This window comes from Hyla sarda, chromosome 8, assembly GCF_029499605.1.
Source record: "Hyla sarda isolate aHylSar1 chromosome 8, aHylSar1.hap1, whole genome shotgun sequence".
NCBI lineage: Eukaryota > Metazoa > Chordata > Amphibia > Anura > Hylidae > Hyla > Hyla sarda.
In genome coordinates this window covers 9,305,068-9,323,271 of record NC_079196.1, presented here as the reverse complement: position 1 = coordinate 9,323,271, position 18,204 = coordinate 9,305,068, and the positions used below count along the sequence as shown (strand labels likewise).

Below are 18,204 nucleotides of genomic sequence, written 5' to 3'. Positions count from 1 at the left end.
GTCAGAGTGAGTGGTGATCATTGTACCTACAGTCAGAGCAGGGGGTGATCCTTGTACCTACAGTCAGAGCAGGGGGTGATCATTGTACCTACAGTCAGAGCGGGTGGTGATCATTGTACCTACAGTCAGAGCAGAGGGGGATCATTGTACCTACAGTCAGAGCAGAGGGGGGATCATTGTACCTACAGTCAGTGCGGGGGGGGGGGGGGTGATCATTGTACCTACAGTCAGAGTGAGGGATGATCCTTGTACCTACAGTCAGAGCGGGGGGTGATCATTGTACCTACAGTCAGAGCGGGGGGGTGATCATTGTACCTACAGTCAGAGCGGGTGGTGATCATTGTACCTACAGTCAGAGCGGGTGGTGATCATTGTACCTACAGTCAGAGCGGGTGGTGATCATTGTACCTACAGTCAGAGCGGGTGGTGATCATTGTACCTACAGTCAGAGCAGAGGGTGATCACTGTACCTACAGTCAGTGCGGGGGGGGGGGGGGGGTGATCATTGTACCTACAGTCAGAGTGAGGGATGATCCTTGTACCTACAGTCAGAGCGGGGGTTGATCATTGTACCTACAATCAGAGCGGGGGGTGATCATTGTACCTACAGTCAGAGCGGGTGGTGATCATTGTACCTACAGTTAGAGCGGGTGGTGATCATTGTACCTACAGTCAGAGCGGGTGGTGATCATTGTACCTACAGTCAGAGCGGGTGGTGATCATTGTACCTACAGTCAGAGCGGGTGGTGATCATTGTACCTACAGTCAGAGCGGGTGGTGATCATTGTACCTACAGTCAGAGCGGGTGGTGATCATTGTACCTACAGTCAGAGCGGGTGGTGATCATTGTACCTACAGTCAGGGCGTGTGGTGATCATTGTACCTACAGTCAGAGCGGGTGGTGATCATTGTACCTACAGTCAGGGCGCGTGGTGATCATTGTACCTACAGTCAGAGCGGGGTGGTGATCATTGTACCTACAGTCAGGGCGCGTGGTGATCATTGTACCTACAGTCAGAGCGGGGTGGTGATCATTGTACCTACAGTGAATGATTATACTCGCTGTATATTTTCTATTATTGCTTTGTTTCCCTCTTTTATGTGATTTTTCGTCCTCATGAATAGATTTCAGACACTAGACATGAGGCCGAGCCCCGGTATAGCAGAGCTGAGTTATTGCTGGTGGAGCCGTCTCGGCTCTGCACGGCACAATATGGCTTTTCATGACAGGAGAAATTATTGGCACAACACATGATAGACACAATATCCTCATGCACGGAAAAAGTGACACAACCGTAAACAGAGAGTATACACGTGGATGTAAACAGTGCTGAGGCTTCAATGTTAGGGATAGTCAGTGCATGGATCAGCAGCTTGTATCCCGCCGCGCTGTACACCGATATACCAGACTATGTACATAACAGCAGCTTGTATCCTGCCGCGCGGTGTACATGGATATACCAGACTATGTACACAACAGCAGCTTGTATCCCGCCGTGCGCTGTACACTGATATACCGGACTACGTACACAACACAGCAGCTTGTATCCCGCCGTGCGCTGTACACTGATATACCGGACTACGTACACAACACAGCAGCTTGTATCCCGCCGCGCTGTACACCGATATACCAGACTATGTACACAACACAGCAGCTTCTTTCCCGCCGCGCGGTGTACATGGATATACCAGACTATGTACATAACAGCAGCTTGTATCCCGCCACGCGCTGTGCACGGATATACCAGACTATGTACACAACACAACAGCTTGTATCCCGTCGCGCTGTACATTGATATACCGGACTACGTACACAACACAGCAGCTTGTATCCCGCCGTGCGCTGTACACTGATATACCGGACTACGTACACAACACAGCAGCTTGTATCCCGCCGCGCTGTACACCGATATACCAGACTATGTACACAACACAGCAGCTTCTTTCCCGCCGCGCGGTGTACATGGATATACCAGACTATGTACATAACAGCAGCTTGTATCCCGCCACGCGCTGTGCACGGATATACCAGACTATGTACACAACACAACAGCTTGTATCCCGTCGCGCTGTACATTGATATACCGGACTACGTACACAACACAGCAGCTGATTGTGTACAAAGTCATTAGGTACCATGTTCTCCTGTGCACCAGAAACTTGGGAGACTCTTAAGAAAAAGTTTATCTTGGGCGATTTACAGTCCACATCCGTCTTGGAGGAGGGAAAGGATGTGGACATTGGTGGAAGGAGACACTAAAGAAGAAGAAAGATTTAATAAAGACTCATTGTTGATGACTGAAGCCTCCTGAGATGTCTCGGGGCCATAATGTTCTACAGCTCCGATCTCAGTCAGTGTCACAGTCCGGCAGTCATCCCAATGTCTTAGAGATTGTCCTCGAGAAGAACGCTCTGTCCACTCAGTCCCATCACACGGATCCTTCTGGTGCTTCTAGTTAGGACATGAGATTGAGAAATTTACTTTCTTCTGCCAATGTGCTGAGCATTGAGCTCATATCCCCTATGGCCATATTACTTACACCAGCTGGGACCGAAGGGAAAGTCAAAGAGTTTCTAGGTGTTGTGAGGCGAGAAGAGGTTTGGGAGAGGCTCTGGAGGAGGCCAGGACTTATGGTCCCTGACATGAGACTGGAGTGGTCCCCATCATCCATCATTGTATCAAAGTCTATTACGGGAGGCTGCTCCAGACCTTGAGAGTCCACTGTGCTGGTGACCTGATTGACCTCTGGGGACGGCATGGTGGGCACCGGCCTCACTGTACATTCGGGGCCAGAATTATAGCTGCTGCTCTGATCAAACATCTGTATTTGGGCCGAGTAATACAGTAAACCATTGTTTTTAGCATTCATGCATGAAGTGGACTCGGAGTCCTCGCTGGTTCTTTTTGGGGTTGCTTCTGCCGTTTTCTGGCATGAACTTTGCTCATTTATAGAGTGCGGGCTCCTCATAAAAGTGGGGTTATGCCCCGCATGTAGACTCCTCGGCCTGTTGGGGGGATGGGCCGGAGGCCTCGGCTGCATCAACGTGTTGTTCACCACCTGACCCGACATTGCAACATTACTGAATGGGTTCTGGTTACTTGGGTTGGGGAAGGGGTTTGCTGGTTGGAGGGTCTCATGATTGGCGCGGAAGTTACACGCATAGTTCTGGGCATTTGTAGGGTGACCCACCTCCCGACTGCCGTTAATCATCACATGCGGATTATTGATGGTGTTACTCTGGGGGGAGTGCATGTGATGCCCGGGCCTTTCTAACACATTGGACGAGGGGGACAGTTGGCATTGACCGTCATTTTGGACCCGTAACATGTGAGGAGCTTGGGTAAAGCTCTGCTGCTGGGTGAAGTCGGAGCTGGTGTTTTGGCACAAGTTCATCTGCTGCTGTCTCTGCTGAACGTAGTTAAATCTCTGCCCGTCCACACCGCAGTTTCTCTGTGCCGGGTCTTGCTGGGCCGCAGATAGATGACTCGGACTTCCATGGAACGGCTGGTGGGTGAAGTTTTGATATTGGCTGAAGTTTTGCTTCTGCTGCACTACTGCCAAATTCCCTTGTGTGAACGGCTGCTTTGGCCCATCAGCCGTGGCGTCTACAGTACCGGAGCTGACTTCGTTCCACTGGACGGGCATGTTACTCTTCTGCACGTCAGGACCAGGGACCCGACACTGATAGTTCTTCATGTTACTTTGGAAGTTCGGAGGATGGTGGCTGAAGTCGGATGGAGGTTTGTGCTCCGTTGTTCCTCTGTTCTGAGACTTAATGTACTGGACAACATCATCTGGCAGCACCAGGTCGTCTTCTCCACCGTGGACGTCCAAATCGGCCGACATGCCCTCGAGGATGACGTTCTCACTGATGCTCGGTGGCCGTGGAGAGTAGATGTGTCTGTGGAGGCTTCCGTCTGATCGGGTGTACTGCTGGAGGCTGATATTTCTCCTGTCCATCATTTGGGGAGGATGTAGTGCGTTCACACTGTTCATGCTATGGAAACGCTGAACCCTTGGAAGATGTTGTCCTTCGAGTCCTGTAGTTGTCCTCACTGGGTCACTAGCACGTCTTGTGATGTTTCCCGGAACCTCATGTGGGAACATTGGCGCTGGGCCATTACCCAAACCATCACTGCACCGTCTTGGACCCGGCTGCTGTCTGAAGCCAGGCAGGGAATAGTCTGACCCGTCCATCAAGGACATTTTGCATCTTAAGCTCATTTTCTCCATGTTGGGGAGTGGGGTTGGAGGCGGACCACCGGTCGCTGCCGCATACTTGGCTTTCAACCGATACTGCTGAGCGGGAGTCAGATTGAGAAGTGTCGGCAATCCATTGTGCTGGCTGGCATCGCTGGATCTTCTGGACGCATCGGTAGAGATGGGGTCGTAGGAGTCGGCAGAGCTGGCATTGTTCTGTCTACCACAAAACTGCGAGGCTTCACTGGAGCGACGGCTGGAGAAATACGGGGAGATCCCCGAGGAGCGGCGACTGGTGTAGGTGGAGCTGATGGTGCTGGTGGCGCTGTCACGTCTGTCGTTCAGCTGGTTCAACAACGTGATGTCGTTCATGGACAAGTCTGAAATTCTCGGGTTGGTATTCATGCTGCCCGGGACACCGATACTGTCAAGTATAGAGCCTGCGAGAAAGGAAAGAAAATCTTCTATTAAATTCAGGTCATTTTCAGCCATTTTATTTGGGTGGTGCAGTTCAGTATCTGTTGGTCTAATAAAAAAAAAAAAAAAAAAGCTACAACGAATATCAAGTAATTCTTACACTTTAAGTCTATGTTCACACGGTGGAATTTCTGTGATTCTGCTCAAATTCCATTTTTCAAAGCATGCTGTAGAAATTTTGCAGCTTCGTGGAATTTGAGAAGAATTTCTATGAGCTCAAACACAGAATTCTGCCTAAATTCAAAGCTCCACTCACTTCAATGGGATTCCACCCGCAAATCCGCAAATTTTAAAGACCTGTTCAATGTATATGTAGAATCAGGAAAACAGAATTTCCATTGCAGAATTTCTGCAACATAAATTCTACCGTGTGAATGGGACAGCGGAATCCCCATTCAATGTGCAGTAAATTTAAGGGAATTTAAAGGGGTACACCGCCCCTAGACATCTTATCCCCTATCCAAAGGATAGGGAATAAGATGTCTGATCGTGGGTACCCTCGCAATCTCAGCTGCGGTATCCCAGACATCCGAAATTCGCTCTGTGCCCGATGACTAGCGATACAGGGCGGAGACTCATGATATCACAGCCACGCCCCCTCAATGCAAGTCTATAGAAGGTCATTACACCCCCTCCCATAGACTTGAATTGAGGGGCATGGCCGTGACATCACGAGCAGGCGTGGCAGTGACATCACGAGCCTCCAGCGCTGCACCCGACGCTCTAAACGAACGGCAACAGAGAGATCGCAGGGGTCCTCAGCGGTGGGACCCCCACGATCAGAAATCTTATTCCCTTTCCTTTGGATAGGGGATAAGATGTCTAGGGACGGAGTACCCCTTTAAGCCTTAAAAAGTTATAGAATGTTTCCCTTTAGGGTATGTTCACACTGAGGAATCTCTGCTCAAGGAATTACGCTAGGAGATTCCATCTAGTGAACCTGCGCCGTTACAATTGACGGCAATGCAGTCCGCACGTAATTCCGACAAAATAATGTACATGTTCACTCTTTCGGTAGATCAATTCCATAGTGTGAACATACCCTTATAATGCTTTACACACAGAACATAGGACTGGCCCTTTTTATGGGGTCTGAATGGGGGTTGTAGTTTTGTATCAGTTGGAGAGATACAAGGTGGAGAACACTGATACAATGGATACAGTGATACAATGTAGAAATTACAATGATACAATGTAAAGGATAACCCCAACCATGTCATGCTGGGTTCACGTTTTTCAATGACGGTTCCCGCATACGTTTTCATTAGTGAAAACGTATGGAACGGTAGTGAAAACGGTATACATAGGCAAAGCATTGCAAACCGTATGCACCCTGATGCATACGGTTGTGTACGGTTTTGACTCCAGTTTAAAAACCGTATTGCAACCGTATACCTTTTTTTTTTAACATGGACATCAATGGGAAATGCACATGTATACGGTTCCATACGGCAAAACCGTATGCGTTTTTTCTTTGCACGTGCGCATTTGCATCCTAAAGTCCCCACCCAACACCCCTCCCATTAAAAATGGACAGAATTTTCAAAAACCTATGGTTTTTTCAAAATAAAAACGGACAGAACTCAATACACTTTTAAAAACAGTATACGGTTTACTTTTTCCCATACTGTTCCATCCATTTTTTTCCCATACGGTTTTTGGGAGTAGCTATGAAATTAATTTGTTCTATTGCAAGGTGCATGTTGTCATATAGATCCCAATTCTACATTAGGAAATCCTAAACTTACCATGTCCATCTGCTCCATCACCCAAGAAATGCAGGAAGGGCACTGATGCCCCTTAGTAGCCCAATATAATATAATATAAAAACAAAAATTATATATATATATATATATATATATATATATATATAATATATATACCTTATGTAATTAGCAATGAATAGCAGTAAAGAAGTGCCCCCCATACATCTCCCGTACCCCCACGTACCATTTCCAGAGATGGCCGGGAATTTGGTGTTCCTGGCAGGTAGAGCCGGGTTCATGAATGCGCAGGATTCCTTCATGGTCTTCAGCTTCTCCTTCTTGAGTTGCTCCAATCGCTGGACCGCGGTGCCGCCTTGTTTCCTGAGTTGTAAGCCGACTATTGCATTACCGGATGAGACTGTGGAGTCCACCACCGGGCCAGTGTCCTCCAAACCAAAGATGTCCCCCAGGCCTCCCTCTCCATGGAACTCTACTCCGCTGTCAGTGTTGTTGGTGTTGCCAAGTGGAGACGGTTCACTGCTACATGATGACTGACCGCCAGGGCTGGGCTGTACCTGAGGGAGGGAACAAAATGGGGGTCAGAGGGGATCAGGAGTACAGGAGGAGAGGTGGGGGTCCATGGATGATGGGGGTCGGAGGGGATCAGGGGTGCAGGAGGAGAGATGGGGGTCCATGGATGATGGGGATAAGGGTACAGGAGGAGAAATGAGGGTCCATGGATGATAGGGGTCAGAGGGGATCAGGGGAACAGGAGGAGAGATGGGGGTCCATGGATGATGGGAATCAAAGGGAATCCAGGTAGAGGAGGAGAGATGGGGGGTCCATGGATGATGGGGATAAGGGTACAGGAGGAGAGATGGGGGTCCATGGATGATGGGAATCAAAGGGGATCCGGGTAGAGGAGGAGATATGGGGGTTTATGGATGATGGGGGTCAGAGGGGATCAGGGGTGCAGGAGGAGAGATGGGGGTCCATGGATGATGGGGGTCAGAGGGGATCAGGGGTACAGGAGGAGAGATGGAGGTCCATGGATGATGGGGGTCAGAGGCGATCAGGGGCGCAGGAGGAGGAGGGATGGGGCTCCATGGATGATGGGAGTCAGAGGGGATCAGGGGTACAGGAGGAGAGATGGGAGTCCATGGATGATGGGGATCAGGGGTAGAAGAGGAGATATGGGGGTTTATGGATGATGGGGGTCAGGGGGGATCAGGGGTGCAGGAGGAGAGATGGGGGTCCATGGATGATGGGGGTTAGAGGGGATCAGGGGTACAGGAGGAGAGATGGGGGTCCATGGATGATGGGGATCAGAGGGGATCAGGGGTACAGGAGGAGAGATGGGGGTCCATGGATGATGGGGATCAGGGGTAGAGGAGGAGATATGGGGGTTTATGGATGATAGGGGTCAGAGGGGATCAGGGGTAGAGGAGGAGAGATGGGGGTCCATGGATGATGGGGATCAGGGGTGCAGGAGGAGAGATGGGGGTCCATGGATGATCAGGTCGGAGGGGATCAGGGGTGCAGGAGGAGAGATGCGGGTCCATGGATGATGGGGATCAGGAGTACAGGAGGAGAGATGGGGGTCCATGGATGATGGGGATCAGGGGTAGAGGAGGAGATATCAGGGTTTATGGATGATGGGGGTCAGAGGGGATCAGGGGTAGAGGAGGAGAGATGGGGGTCCGTGGATGATGGGGATCAGAGGTACAGGAGGAGAGATGGGGGACCATGGATGATGGGGGTCAGAGCGGATCAAGGGTGCAGGAGGAGAGATGGGGGTCCATGGATGATGGGGAACAGAGGGGATCAGGGGTACAGGAGGAGAGGTGGGGGTCCATGGATGATGGGGATCAGAGGTACAGGAGGAGAGATGGGGGTTTATCGATGATAGGAGTCAGAGGGGATCAGGGATACAGGAGGAGATATGGTGGTTTATGGATGATGGGGGTCAGAGGGGATCAGGGGTACAGGAGGAGAGATGGGGGTCCATGGATGATGGGGATCAGAGGTACAGGAGGAGAGATGAGGGTTTATCGATGATGGGGGTCAGAGTGGATCAGGGGTGCAGGAGGAGAGCAGCGGCAACAAACTCCTAATTGTAAGTGAGTATCATGCATAGGAGGTGATGGAGGTCCCTGGATAATATGGGTCAGAAGTGATCAGGGGTGAAAAAGGAGGAGGAGGAGAGCAGCGGCACCAGACTCCTCATCATAAGAGCGTATGAAGGAGAGTATCATGAATAGGAGGTGATGGGGTCCACGCAGCATGCACCAGGGGCCATGGATCAGATTGACTCCAATTTACCTATTATCTATGAGTATATATGAGGCTTAGTGGTTTTGCAACAGCTGGAGACACCTTGTTAGGAAACACTGGTTTTGGGCAATGTATCCCAACCAAGATGCCTCCAGCTGTTGCAAAACTACAGCCTTTAACTGTCCAGGCATGCTGGGAGTTGTAGTCATCCAACAGCTGGAGAGATGCAGGTTGGAAAACATTGCCCTACACCAGTGCTTCCCAACAGAGTGACTCCAGCTGTTGCAAAACCGCAAATCCTAGCATGCCTGGACAGCCAAAGGCTGTCCGAGCATGCTGGGAGTTGTAGTTTTGCAACAGCTGGAGGCACCCTGGGTAGGAAACAATGGTATAATAAAATATTACAGCACATGAGGCGCCGACACCTTCCCTTCCCTCCCGTATAGGGTCCCAGTATTGACATCTCTCACCTCGATAAGGTCTGTCCATAGGAAAGTGTTAGAGGAAAGAACAGAAAGAATAGGTGGAGTAGTTAGTAAGAGAATGAGAGTCACAGCAATCCGTATTACAGGAACATTGTTAGTTAAGATACTTATACAGCTCTGCTACATGTCCTTATAATGGAGGGAGATACTTATACAGCTCTGCTACATGTCCTTATAATGGAGGAAGATACTTATACAGCTCTGCTACATGTCCTTATAATGGAGGGAGACACTTATACAGCTCTGCTACATGTCCATATAATGGAGGAAGATACTTATACGGCTCTGCTACATGTCCATATAATGGAGGTAGATACTTATACAGCTCTGCTACATGTCCTTATAATGGAGGAAGATACTTATACAGCTCTGCTACATGTCCTTATAATGGAGGAAGATACTTATACAGCTCTGCTACATGTCCTTATAATGGAGGAAGATACTTATACAGCTCTGCTACATGTCCTTATAATGGAGGATGATACTTATACAGCTCTGCTACATATCCTTATAATGGAGGATGATACTTATACAGCTCTGCTACATGTCCTTATAATGGAGGATGATACTTATACAGCTCTGCTACATGTCCTTATAATGGAGGGAGATACTTATACAGCTCTGCTACATGTCCTTATAATGGAGGATGATACTTATACAGCTCTGCTACATGTCCTTATAATGGAGGAAGATACTTATACAGCTCTGCTACATGTCCTTATAATGGAGGGAGATACTTATACAGCTCTGCTACATGTCCTTATAATAGAGGAAGATACTTATACAGCTCTGCTACATGTCCTTATAATAGAGGAAGATACTTATACAGCTCTGCTACATGTCCTTATAATGGAGGAAGATACTTATACAGCTCTGCTACATGTCCTTATAATGGAGGATGATACTTATACAGCTCTGCTACATGTCCTTATAATGGAGGAAGATACTTATACAGCTCTGCTACATGTCCTTATAATGGAGGGAGATACTTATACAGCTCTGCTACATGTCCTTATAATAGAGGAAGATACTTATACAGCTCTGCTACATGTCCTTATAATAGAGGAAGATACTTATACAGCTCTGCTACATGTCCTTATAATGGAGGGAGATACTTATACAGCTCTGCTACATGTCCTTATAATGGAGGAAGATATTTATACGGCTCTGCTACATGTCCTTATAATGGAGGAAGATATTTATACGGCTCTGCTACATGTCCTTATAATGGAGGGAGATACTCATACAGCTCTGCTACATGTCCTTATAATAGAGGAAGATACTTATACAGCTCTGCTACATGTCCTTATAATGGAGGAAGATACTTATACAGCTCTGCTACATGTCCTTATAATAGAGGAAGATACTTATACAGCTCTGCTACATGTCCTTATAATGGAGGGAGATACTTATACAGCTCTGCTACATGTCCTTATAATGGAGGAAGATACTTATACGGCTCTGCTACATGTCCTTATACTACAGTCCAGGTGAGTGAGTGGAATAACATACGGCAGACATTTCCCCACCCGCCCCGGTTTATCTATATTTATATACAGCGAGGCCGCCGCGCCAATCTGGACATGAATTTATCTACAGCGCTCCGCAGCTTCTCGCCTCCTCTGGGTTAATGTGGATATAAAATATTGTCCTCGGTCTCGTTACGTGCGCTAAACTTAATGGCGCCGGAAACGGCTCTCAGTAAATACACAATATCGCTGGGCGACAGCTTTAAACGCAGCAATATGCAAGATTATCCCAGAAGTCCCGGCCCAGCGCAAAAGCTGAAGATACCACCACCCCCCCCCCATCAATGGCAACGCTCGGAGCCGTATACAACAAGGACATGGTATACTGCAGTGTTTCCCAACCAGAGTGTCTCCAGCTGTTGCAAAACTACAACTCCCAGCAAGTCCGGACAGTCTGTGACCAGAGACCCACTGGTTAGGAAACACTGCTATATAACATAATATGTTGCAGTGATCACCAACCTATGTGTCTCCAGCTTTTGCAAAACTACAACTCCCAGCATGCCCAGACAGCCAAAGGCTGTCTGGGCATGCTGGGAGTTGTAGTTTTGCAACAGCTGGAGGCACCCTGGTTGGGAAAACCTGCAATATAACATAATATGTAGCTATGTAGCAGGGATTACCAACCTATGGGTCTCCAGCTGTTGTAAAACTAAAACTCCCTGCATGCCCAGACAGCCGGACATGCTGGAGGGTGTAGTTTTGCAACAGCTGGAGACACATAGGTTGGTGATCACTGCAACCTATTTGGTTATATAACAGTGTTTCCTAACAAGTGGGTCTCTGGCTGTTGCAGAACTACAACTTCCAGCATGCCCAGACAGCCAACGGCTGCCTGGGCATGCTGGGAGTTGTAGTTTTGCAACAGCTGGAGGCACACTGGTTAGGAAACACTGCTATATACCATAATATGTAGCAGTGATCCCCAACCTGTGGGTCTCCAGCTGTTGCAAAACTACACCCTCCAGCATGTCCAGCTGAGGCCATGCTGCGCCATTCTGCTAAATCGGTCCCTGAAAGGGTTAAGGAGGAGCCCGAGAAGCGTGAAAATGTCCCGCACTGGTCAAAGTCCCGCCCCTGGGCATGGAAGTTAAGTAGCTGTTCCTAGTCCTAAGTGGAACTTGAAAGGTCCGCCCCTTGTTGCTGGGGGGTTGGAGGGCAGAAGAAGAGGATGCACCGCTAATTCACTTGCAGTCCCAGGCCACCCTGATGACGAAGTTCCGGTCGGCGGCCATTTTGTTGGGGCCCGGTATACTAAGTAATGCTGAGCCTGACCTTTTCAGTTCTGCGGAAGTGCTGGCCAAGAGTAAGAAGATGGTGGAGGCACCGCTGTCCACGCATGTGGAGAGTCCCAAGATGGCACCGGAGGACCAACACATTGCCGCAACTCCGGCACAAGTGTTCCAGGAGTTAGCGAATCGCCTGCATAAGCTCTCCATCGGGGCTGAAGACGTCCACCTGAAAGTGCCGCAACTACGGCGGAAGGTACCCCACAACTCCGGCGGAAGGTACCCCACAACTCCGGCGGAAGGTACCCCACAACTCCGGCGGAAGGTACCCCACAACTCCGGCGGAAGGTACCCCACAACTCCGGCGGAAGGTACCCCACAACTTCGGCGGAAGGTACCCCACAACTCCGGCGGAAGGTACCCCACAACTCCGGCGGAAAGTACCCCACAACTCCGGCGGAAGGTACCCCACAACTCCGGCGGAAGGTACCCCACAACTCCGGCGGAAGGTACCCCACAACTCCGGTGGAAGGTACCCCACAACTCCGGTGGAAGGTACGCCGAAGTCGCCACGAGAACCGTCGCCGGTGAGGCTGTCATCCCATCACTGTCCTGGGTGGAGATAGACATGGAGGAGTCAAAAGTGCCGCGTTTCTCTACCCCTCTATCTACCCCCAGTCCAGAGCCAGTGCCCCAGGTCCAGCAGCCCCCAACACGTCCCCAGTCACCACCACTACCTAATTGGCTATTTGGGGATGAGCCAAACCTAATCGAGTACATGAGGGAGCATCTTCTTCCCCTGCCAGGGTCCCTTCCCCCGGTTCCTCCGGCCCAGTCTGAAAGGGCTAAGAGAGGCTGAAGTTGCTGCTATCATGGAGGAACTGAGGGTTCAGAGGATGGAGAAATATGGGCCGAAGCTGCTGTTGTTTGAGGTGCGACAGGAGCAGCAAGATACCAAAAAGTTGGAGGCCCTGTATATAAGAAAGTTAGAGCACCCCCAGGAGGGTGAGCCACCCCATCGCGCAGCAGTAATGAAGTTTGACAAAGTGAGGGGGTTTGGCACCCTTATGGACTGCCACATGGGGGCATCCTTCTAGTGAACAGGAGGGCAGTACAAAGGGGCTATCTCCGCCCAGCGGGGAGATTGTGGAGTACACGCCAGTACAGAGCCTGCGAGGGGGATGGGCAGCAGCTGTCACCAGACCTAAGAATCCTACACAGATCCCCTTCGCCTATTTCACCTCTGAAGATTGGGACTCAGATCCATTTGGTCTCCTGATACCAAGCGTCAAGGGGACAGCTGTTCATGAAGAATGGTATCCGGATCCACCTGCTAAGGACCCCAAGTATCTGCGTCAAGGGGCTCCTACAGATGTGCCCAGGCCTACTCCTGCTGTTGAGGAGGTTTGGCGTGACCATCGGGCACCAATAAAAGTGCCTCGTCCTACTCCTGCTGTTCAGGAGGTTTGGCGTGACCAACAGGCACCAACAGTTCATCCCCCAGTGGCGCAAGCTGCTGCTGTACAAGTGGTGGTTGTTACGCCGAGCGCTCCGGGTCCCCGCTCCTCCCCGGAGCGCTCGCTTCACTCCCTCCGCTGCAGCGCTCCGGTCACGTCCTCTGACCCGGGGCGCTGCGATCCTGCTGCCAGCCGGAATGCGATTCGCGATGCGGGTAGCGCCCGCTCGCGATGCGCACCCCGGCTCCCCTACCTGACTCGCTCCCCGTCTGTTCTGTCCCGGCGCGCGCGGCCCCGCTCCCTAGGGCGCGCGCGCGCCGGGTCTCTGCGATTTAAAGGGCCACTGCGCCGCTGATTGGCGCAGTGGTTCCAATTAGGGTTTTCACCTGTGCACTTCCCTATATTACCTCACTTCCCTTGCACTCCCTTGCCGGATCTTGTTGCCTTAGTGCCAGTGAAAGCGTTCCTTGTGTGTTCCTTGCCTGTGTTTCCAGACCTTCTGCCGTTGCCCCTGACTACGATCCTTGCTCCCTGCCCCGACCTTCTGCTACGTCCGACCTTGCTTCTGCCTACTCCCTTGTACCGCGCCTATCTTCAGCAGCCAGAGAGGTGAGCCGTTGCTAGTGGATACGACCTGGTCACTACCGCCGCAGCAAGACCATCCCGCTTTGCGGCGGGCTCTGGTGAAAACCAGTAGTGGCTTAGAACCGGTCCACTAGCACGGTCCACGCCAATCCCTCTCTGGCACAGAGGGTCCACTACCTGCCAGCCGGCATCGTGACAGTAGATCCGGCCATGGATCCCGCTGAAGTTCCTCTGCCAGTTGTCGCTGACCTCACCACGGTGGTCGCCCAGCAGTCACAACAGATAGCGCAACAAGGCCAACAGCTGTCTCAACTGACCGTTATGCTACAACAGTTGCTACCACAGCTTCAGCAGTCATCTCCTCCGCCAGCTCCTGCACCTCCTCCGCAGCGAGTGGCCGCTCCTGGGATACGCTTATCCTTGCCGGATAAATTTGATGGGGACTCTAAGTTTTGCCGTGGCTTTCTTTCCCAATGTTCCCTGCATCTGGAGATGATGTCGGACCTGTTTCCCACTGAAAGGTCTAAGGTGGCTTTCGTAGTCAGTCTTCTGTCCGGAAAAGCCCTGTCATGGGCCACACCGCTCTGGGACCGCAATGACCCCGTCACTGCCTCTGTACACTCCTTCTTCTCGGAAATCCGAAGTGTCTTTGAGGAACCTGCCCGAGCCTCTTCTGCTGAGACTGCCCTGTTGAACCTGGTCCAGGGTAATTCTTCCGTTGGCGAGTATGCCGTACAATTCCGTACACTTGCTTCAGAATTGTCCTGGAATAATGAGGCCCTCTGCGCGACCTTCAAAAAAGGCCTATCCAGCAACATTAAAGATGTTCTGGCCGCACGAGAAATTCCTGCTAATCTACATGAACTTATTCACCTAGCCACTCGCATTGACATGCGTTTTTCTGAAAGGCGTCAGGAACTCCGCCAAGATATGGACTCTGTTCGCACGAGGCGTTTCGTCTCCTCGGCTCCTCTCTCCTCTGGTCCCCTGCAATCTGTTCCTGTGCCTCCCGCCGTGGAGGCTATGCAGGTCGACCGGTCTCGCCTGACACCTCAAGAGAGGACACGACGCCGTATGGAGAACCTCTGCCTGTACTGTGCTAGTACCGAACACTTCCTGAGGGATTGTCCTATCCGTCCTCCCCGCCTGGAAAGACGTACGCTGACTCCGCACAAAGGTGAGACAGTCCTTGATGTCTACTCTGCTTCTCCACGTCTTACTGTGCCTGTGCGGATGTCTGCCTCTGCCTTCTCCTTCTCTACAGTGGCCTTCTTGGACTCTGGATCTGCAGGAAATTTTATTTTGGCCTCTCTCGTCAACAGGTTCAACATCCCAGTGACCAGTCTCGCCAGACCCCTCTACATCAATTGTGTAAATAATGAAAGATTGGACTGTACCATACGTTTCCGCACGGAGCCCCTTCTTATGAGCATCGGATCTCATCATGAGAGGATTGAACTTTTGGTCCTCCCCAATTGCACCTCGGAGATTCTCCTTGGACTTCCCTGGCTTCAACTTCATTCCCCAACCCTGGATTGGTCCACTGGGGAGATCAAGAGTTGGGGGTCCTCTTGTTCCAAGAACTGTCTAAAACCGGTTCCCAGTAACCCTTGCCGTAACTCTGTGGTTCCTCCAGTAACCGGTCTCCCTAAGGCCTATATGGACTTCGCGGATGTTTTCTGCAAAAAACAAGCTGAGACTCTACCTCCTCACAGGCCTTATGATTGCCCTATCGACCTCCTCCCGGGTACTACTCCACCCCGGGGCAGAATTTATCCTCTCTCTGCCCCAGAGACTCTTGCCATGTCCGAATACGTCCAGGAGAATCTAAAAAAGGGCTTTATCCGTAAATCCTCCTCTCCTGCCGGAGCCGGATTTTTCTTTGTGTCCAAAAAAGATGGCTCCCTACGTCCTTGCATTGACTACCGCGGTCTTAATAAAATCACGGTTAAGAACCGCTACCCCTTACCCCTCATCTCTGAACTCTTTGATCGCCTCCAAGGTGCCCACATCTTCACTAAATTGGACTTAAGAGGCGCCTATAACCTCATCCGCATCAGAGAGGGGGACGAGTGGAAAACGGCATTTAACACCAGAGATGGACACTTTGAGTATCTGGTCATGCCCTTTGGACTGTGCAATGCCCCTGCCGTCTTCCAAGACTTTGTCAATGAAATTTTTCGTGATCTGTTATACTCCTGTGTTGTGGTATATCTGGACGATATCCTAATTTTTTCTGCCAATCTAGAAGAACACCGCCAGCATGTCCGTATGGTTCTTCAGAGACTTCGTGACAACCAACTCTATGCCAAAATTGAGAAATGTCTGTTTGAATGCCAATCTCTTCCTTTTCTAGGATATTTGGTCTCTGGCCAGGGACTACAGATGGATCCAGACAAACTCTCTGCCGTCTTAAATTGGCCACGCCCCTCCGGACTCCGTGCTATCCAACGCTTTTTGGGGTTCGCCAATTATTACAGGCAATTTATTCCACATTTTTCTACCATTGTGGCTCCTATCGTGGCTTTAACCAAGAAAAATGCTGATCCCAAGTCCTGGCCTCCTCAAGCAGAAGACTCCTTTAAACGACTCAAGTCTGCCTTTTCTTCGGCTCCCGTGCTCTCCAGACCTGACCCTTCCAAACCCTTCCTATTGGAGGTTGATGCCTCCTCAGTAGGAGCTGGAGCTGTTCTTCTACAAAAAAATCCTTCCGGGCATGCTGTCACTTGTGGTTTTTTCTCTAGGACCTTCTCTCCAGCGGAGAGGAACTACTCCATCGGGGATCGAGAGCTTCTAGCCATTAAATTAGCACTTGAGGAATGGAGGCATCTGCTGGAGGGATCAAGATTTCCTGTTATTATCTACACCGACCACAAGAACCTCTCCTACCTCCAGTCGGCCCAACGGCTGAATCCTCGCCAGGCCCGGTGGTCTCTGTTCTTTGCCCGATTTAATTTTGAGATTCACTTTCGTCCTGCCGATAAGAACATTAGGGCCGATGCTCTCTCTCGTTCCTCGGATGCCTCAGAAGTTGATCTCCCTCCGCAACACATCATTCCACCTGACTGCCTGATCTCCACTTCTCCTGCCTCCATCAGGCAGACTCCTCCAGGAAAGACCTTTGTTTCTCCACGCCAACGCCTCGGAATCCTCAAATGGGGTCACTCCTCCCATCTCGCAGGTCATGCGGGCATCAAGAAATCTGTGCAACTCATCTCCCGCTTCTATTGGTGGCCGACTCTGGAGACGGATGTTGGGGACTTTGTGCGAGCCTGCACTATCTGTGCCCGGGATAAGACTCCTCGCCAGAAGCCCGCTGGTTTTCTTCATCCTCTGCCTGTCCCCGAACAGCCTTGGTCTCTGATTGGTATGGATTTTATTACTGATTTACCCCCTTCCCGTGGCAACACCGTTATTTGGGTGGTCGTTGATCGATTCTCCAAAATGGCACATTTCATCCCTCTTCCTGGTCTTCCTTCTGCGCCTCAGTTGGCTAAACAATTTTTTGTACACATTTTTCGTCTTCACGGGTTGCCTACGCAGATTGTCTCGGATAGAGGGGTCCAATTCGTGTCTAAATTCTGGAGGGCTCTCTGTAAACAACTCAAGATTAAATTAAATTTTTCCTCTGCATATCATCCCCAGTCCAATGGACAAGTAGAAAGAATTAACCAGATCCTGGGTGATTATTTGCGACATTTTGTTTCCTCCCGCCAGGATGACTGGGCAGATCTCCTTCCATGGGCCGAATTTTCGTATAACTTCAGGGTCTCTGAATCTTCCTCCAAATCCCCATTTTTCGTGGTGTACGGCCGTCACCCTCTTCCCCCCCTCCCTACCCCCTTGCCCTCTGGTCTGCCCGCTGTGGATGAAATTTCTCGTGACCTTTCCATTATATGGAGAGAGACCCAAAATTCTCTCTTACAGGCTTCTTCACGCATGAAGAGGTTCGCGGATAAGAAAAGAAGAGCTCCCCCCGTTTTTTCCCCTGGAGACAAGGTATGGCTCTCCGCTAAATATGTCCGCTTCCGTGTCCCTAGCTACAAGTTGGGACCACGCTATCTTGGTCCTTTCAAAATTTTGTGTCAAATTAATCCTGTCTCTTATAAACTTCTTCTTCCTCCTTCTCTTCGTATCCCTAATGCCTTTCACGTCTCTCTTCTCAAACCACTCATCCTCAACCGTTTTTCTCCCAAATCTGTTCCTCCCACTCCTGTTTCCGGCTCCTCGGACGTCTTCTCGGTCAAGGAAATTTTGGCT

At 50.5% G+C, this 18,204-nt stretch overlaps 1 protein-coding gene across 4 annotated transcripts in view; it reads right to left on the bottom strand.

Annotated features, from left to right (window-relative positions):
• Positions 1 to 978: 978 nt before the first annotated feature.
• Positions 979 to 18,204, bottom strand: part of GLI2 (GLI family zinc finger 2) — a 155,681-nt gene continuing 138,455 nt past the window's right edge. For 3 of the 4 annotated variants that reach the window (XM_056534799.1, XM_056534798.1, XM_056534801.1), the window contains 3 exons: positions 6,630 to 6,960; positions 2,541 to 4,642; positions 979 to 2,452 (listed from right to left, as the gene is read on the bottom strand). In XM_056534799.1, the coding sequence (XP_056390774.1) occupies positions 2,198 to 2,452; positions 2,541 to 4,642; positions 6,630 to 6,960 (2,688 nt within the window). In that variant the 3' untranslated portion in view covers positions 979 to 2,197. Of the gene's footprint in view, positions 4,643 to 6,629; positions 6,961 to 18,204 lie in introns of all 4 variants that reach the window. The other variant, XM_056534800.1, reaches the window with a different exon arrangement.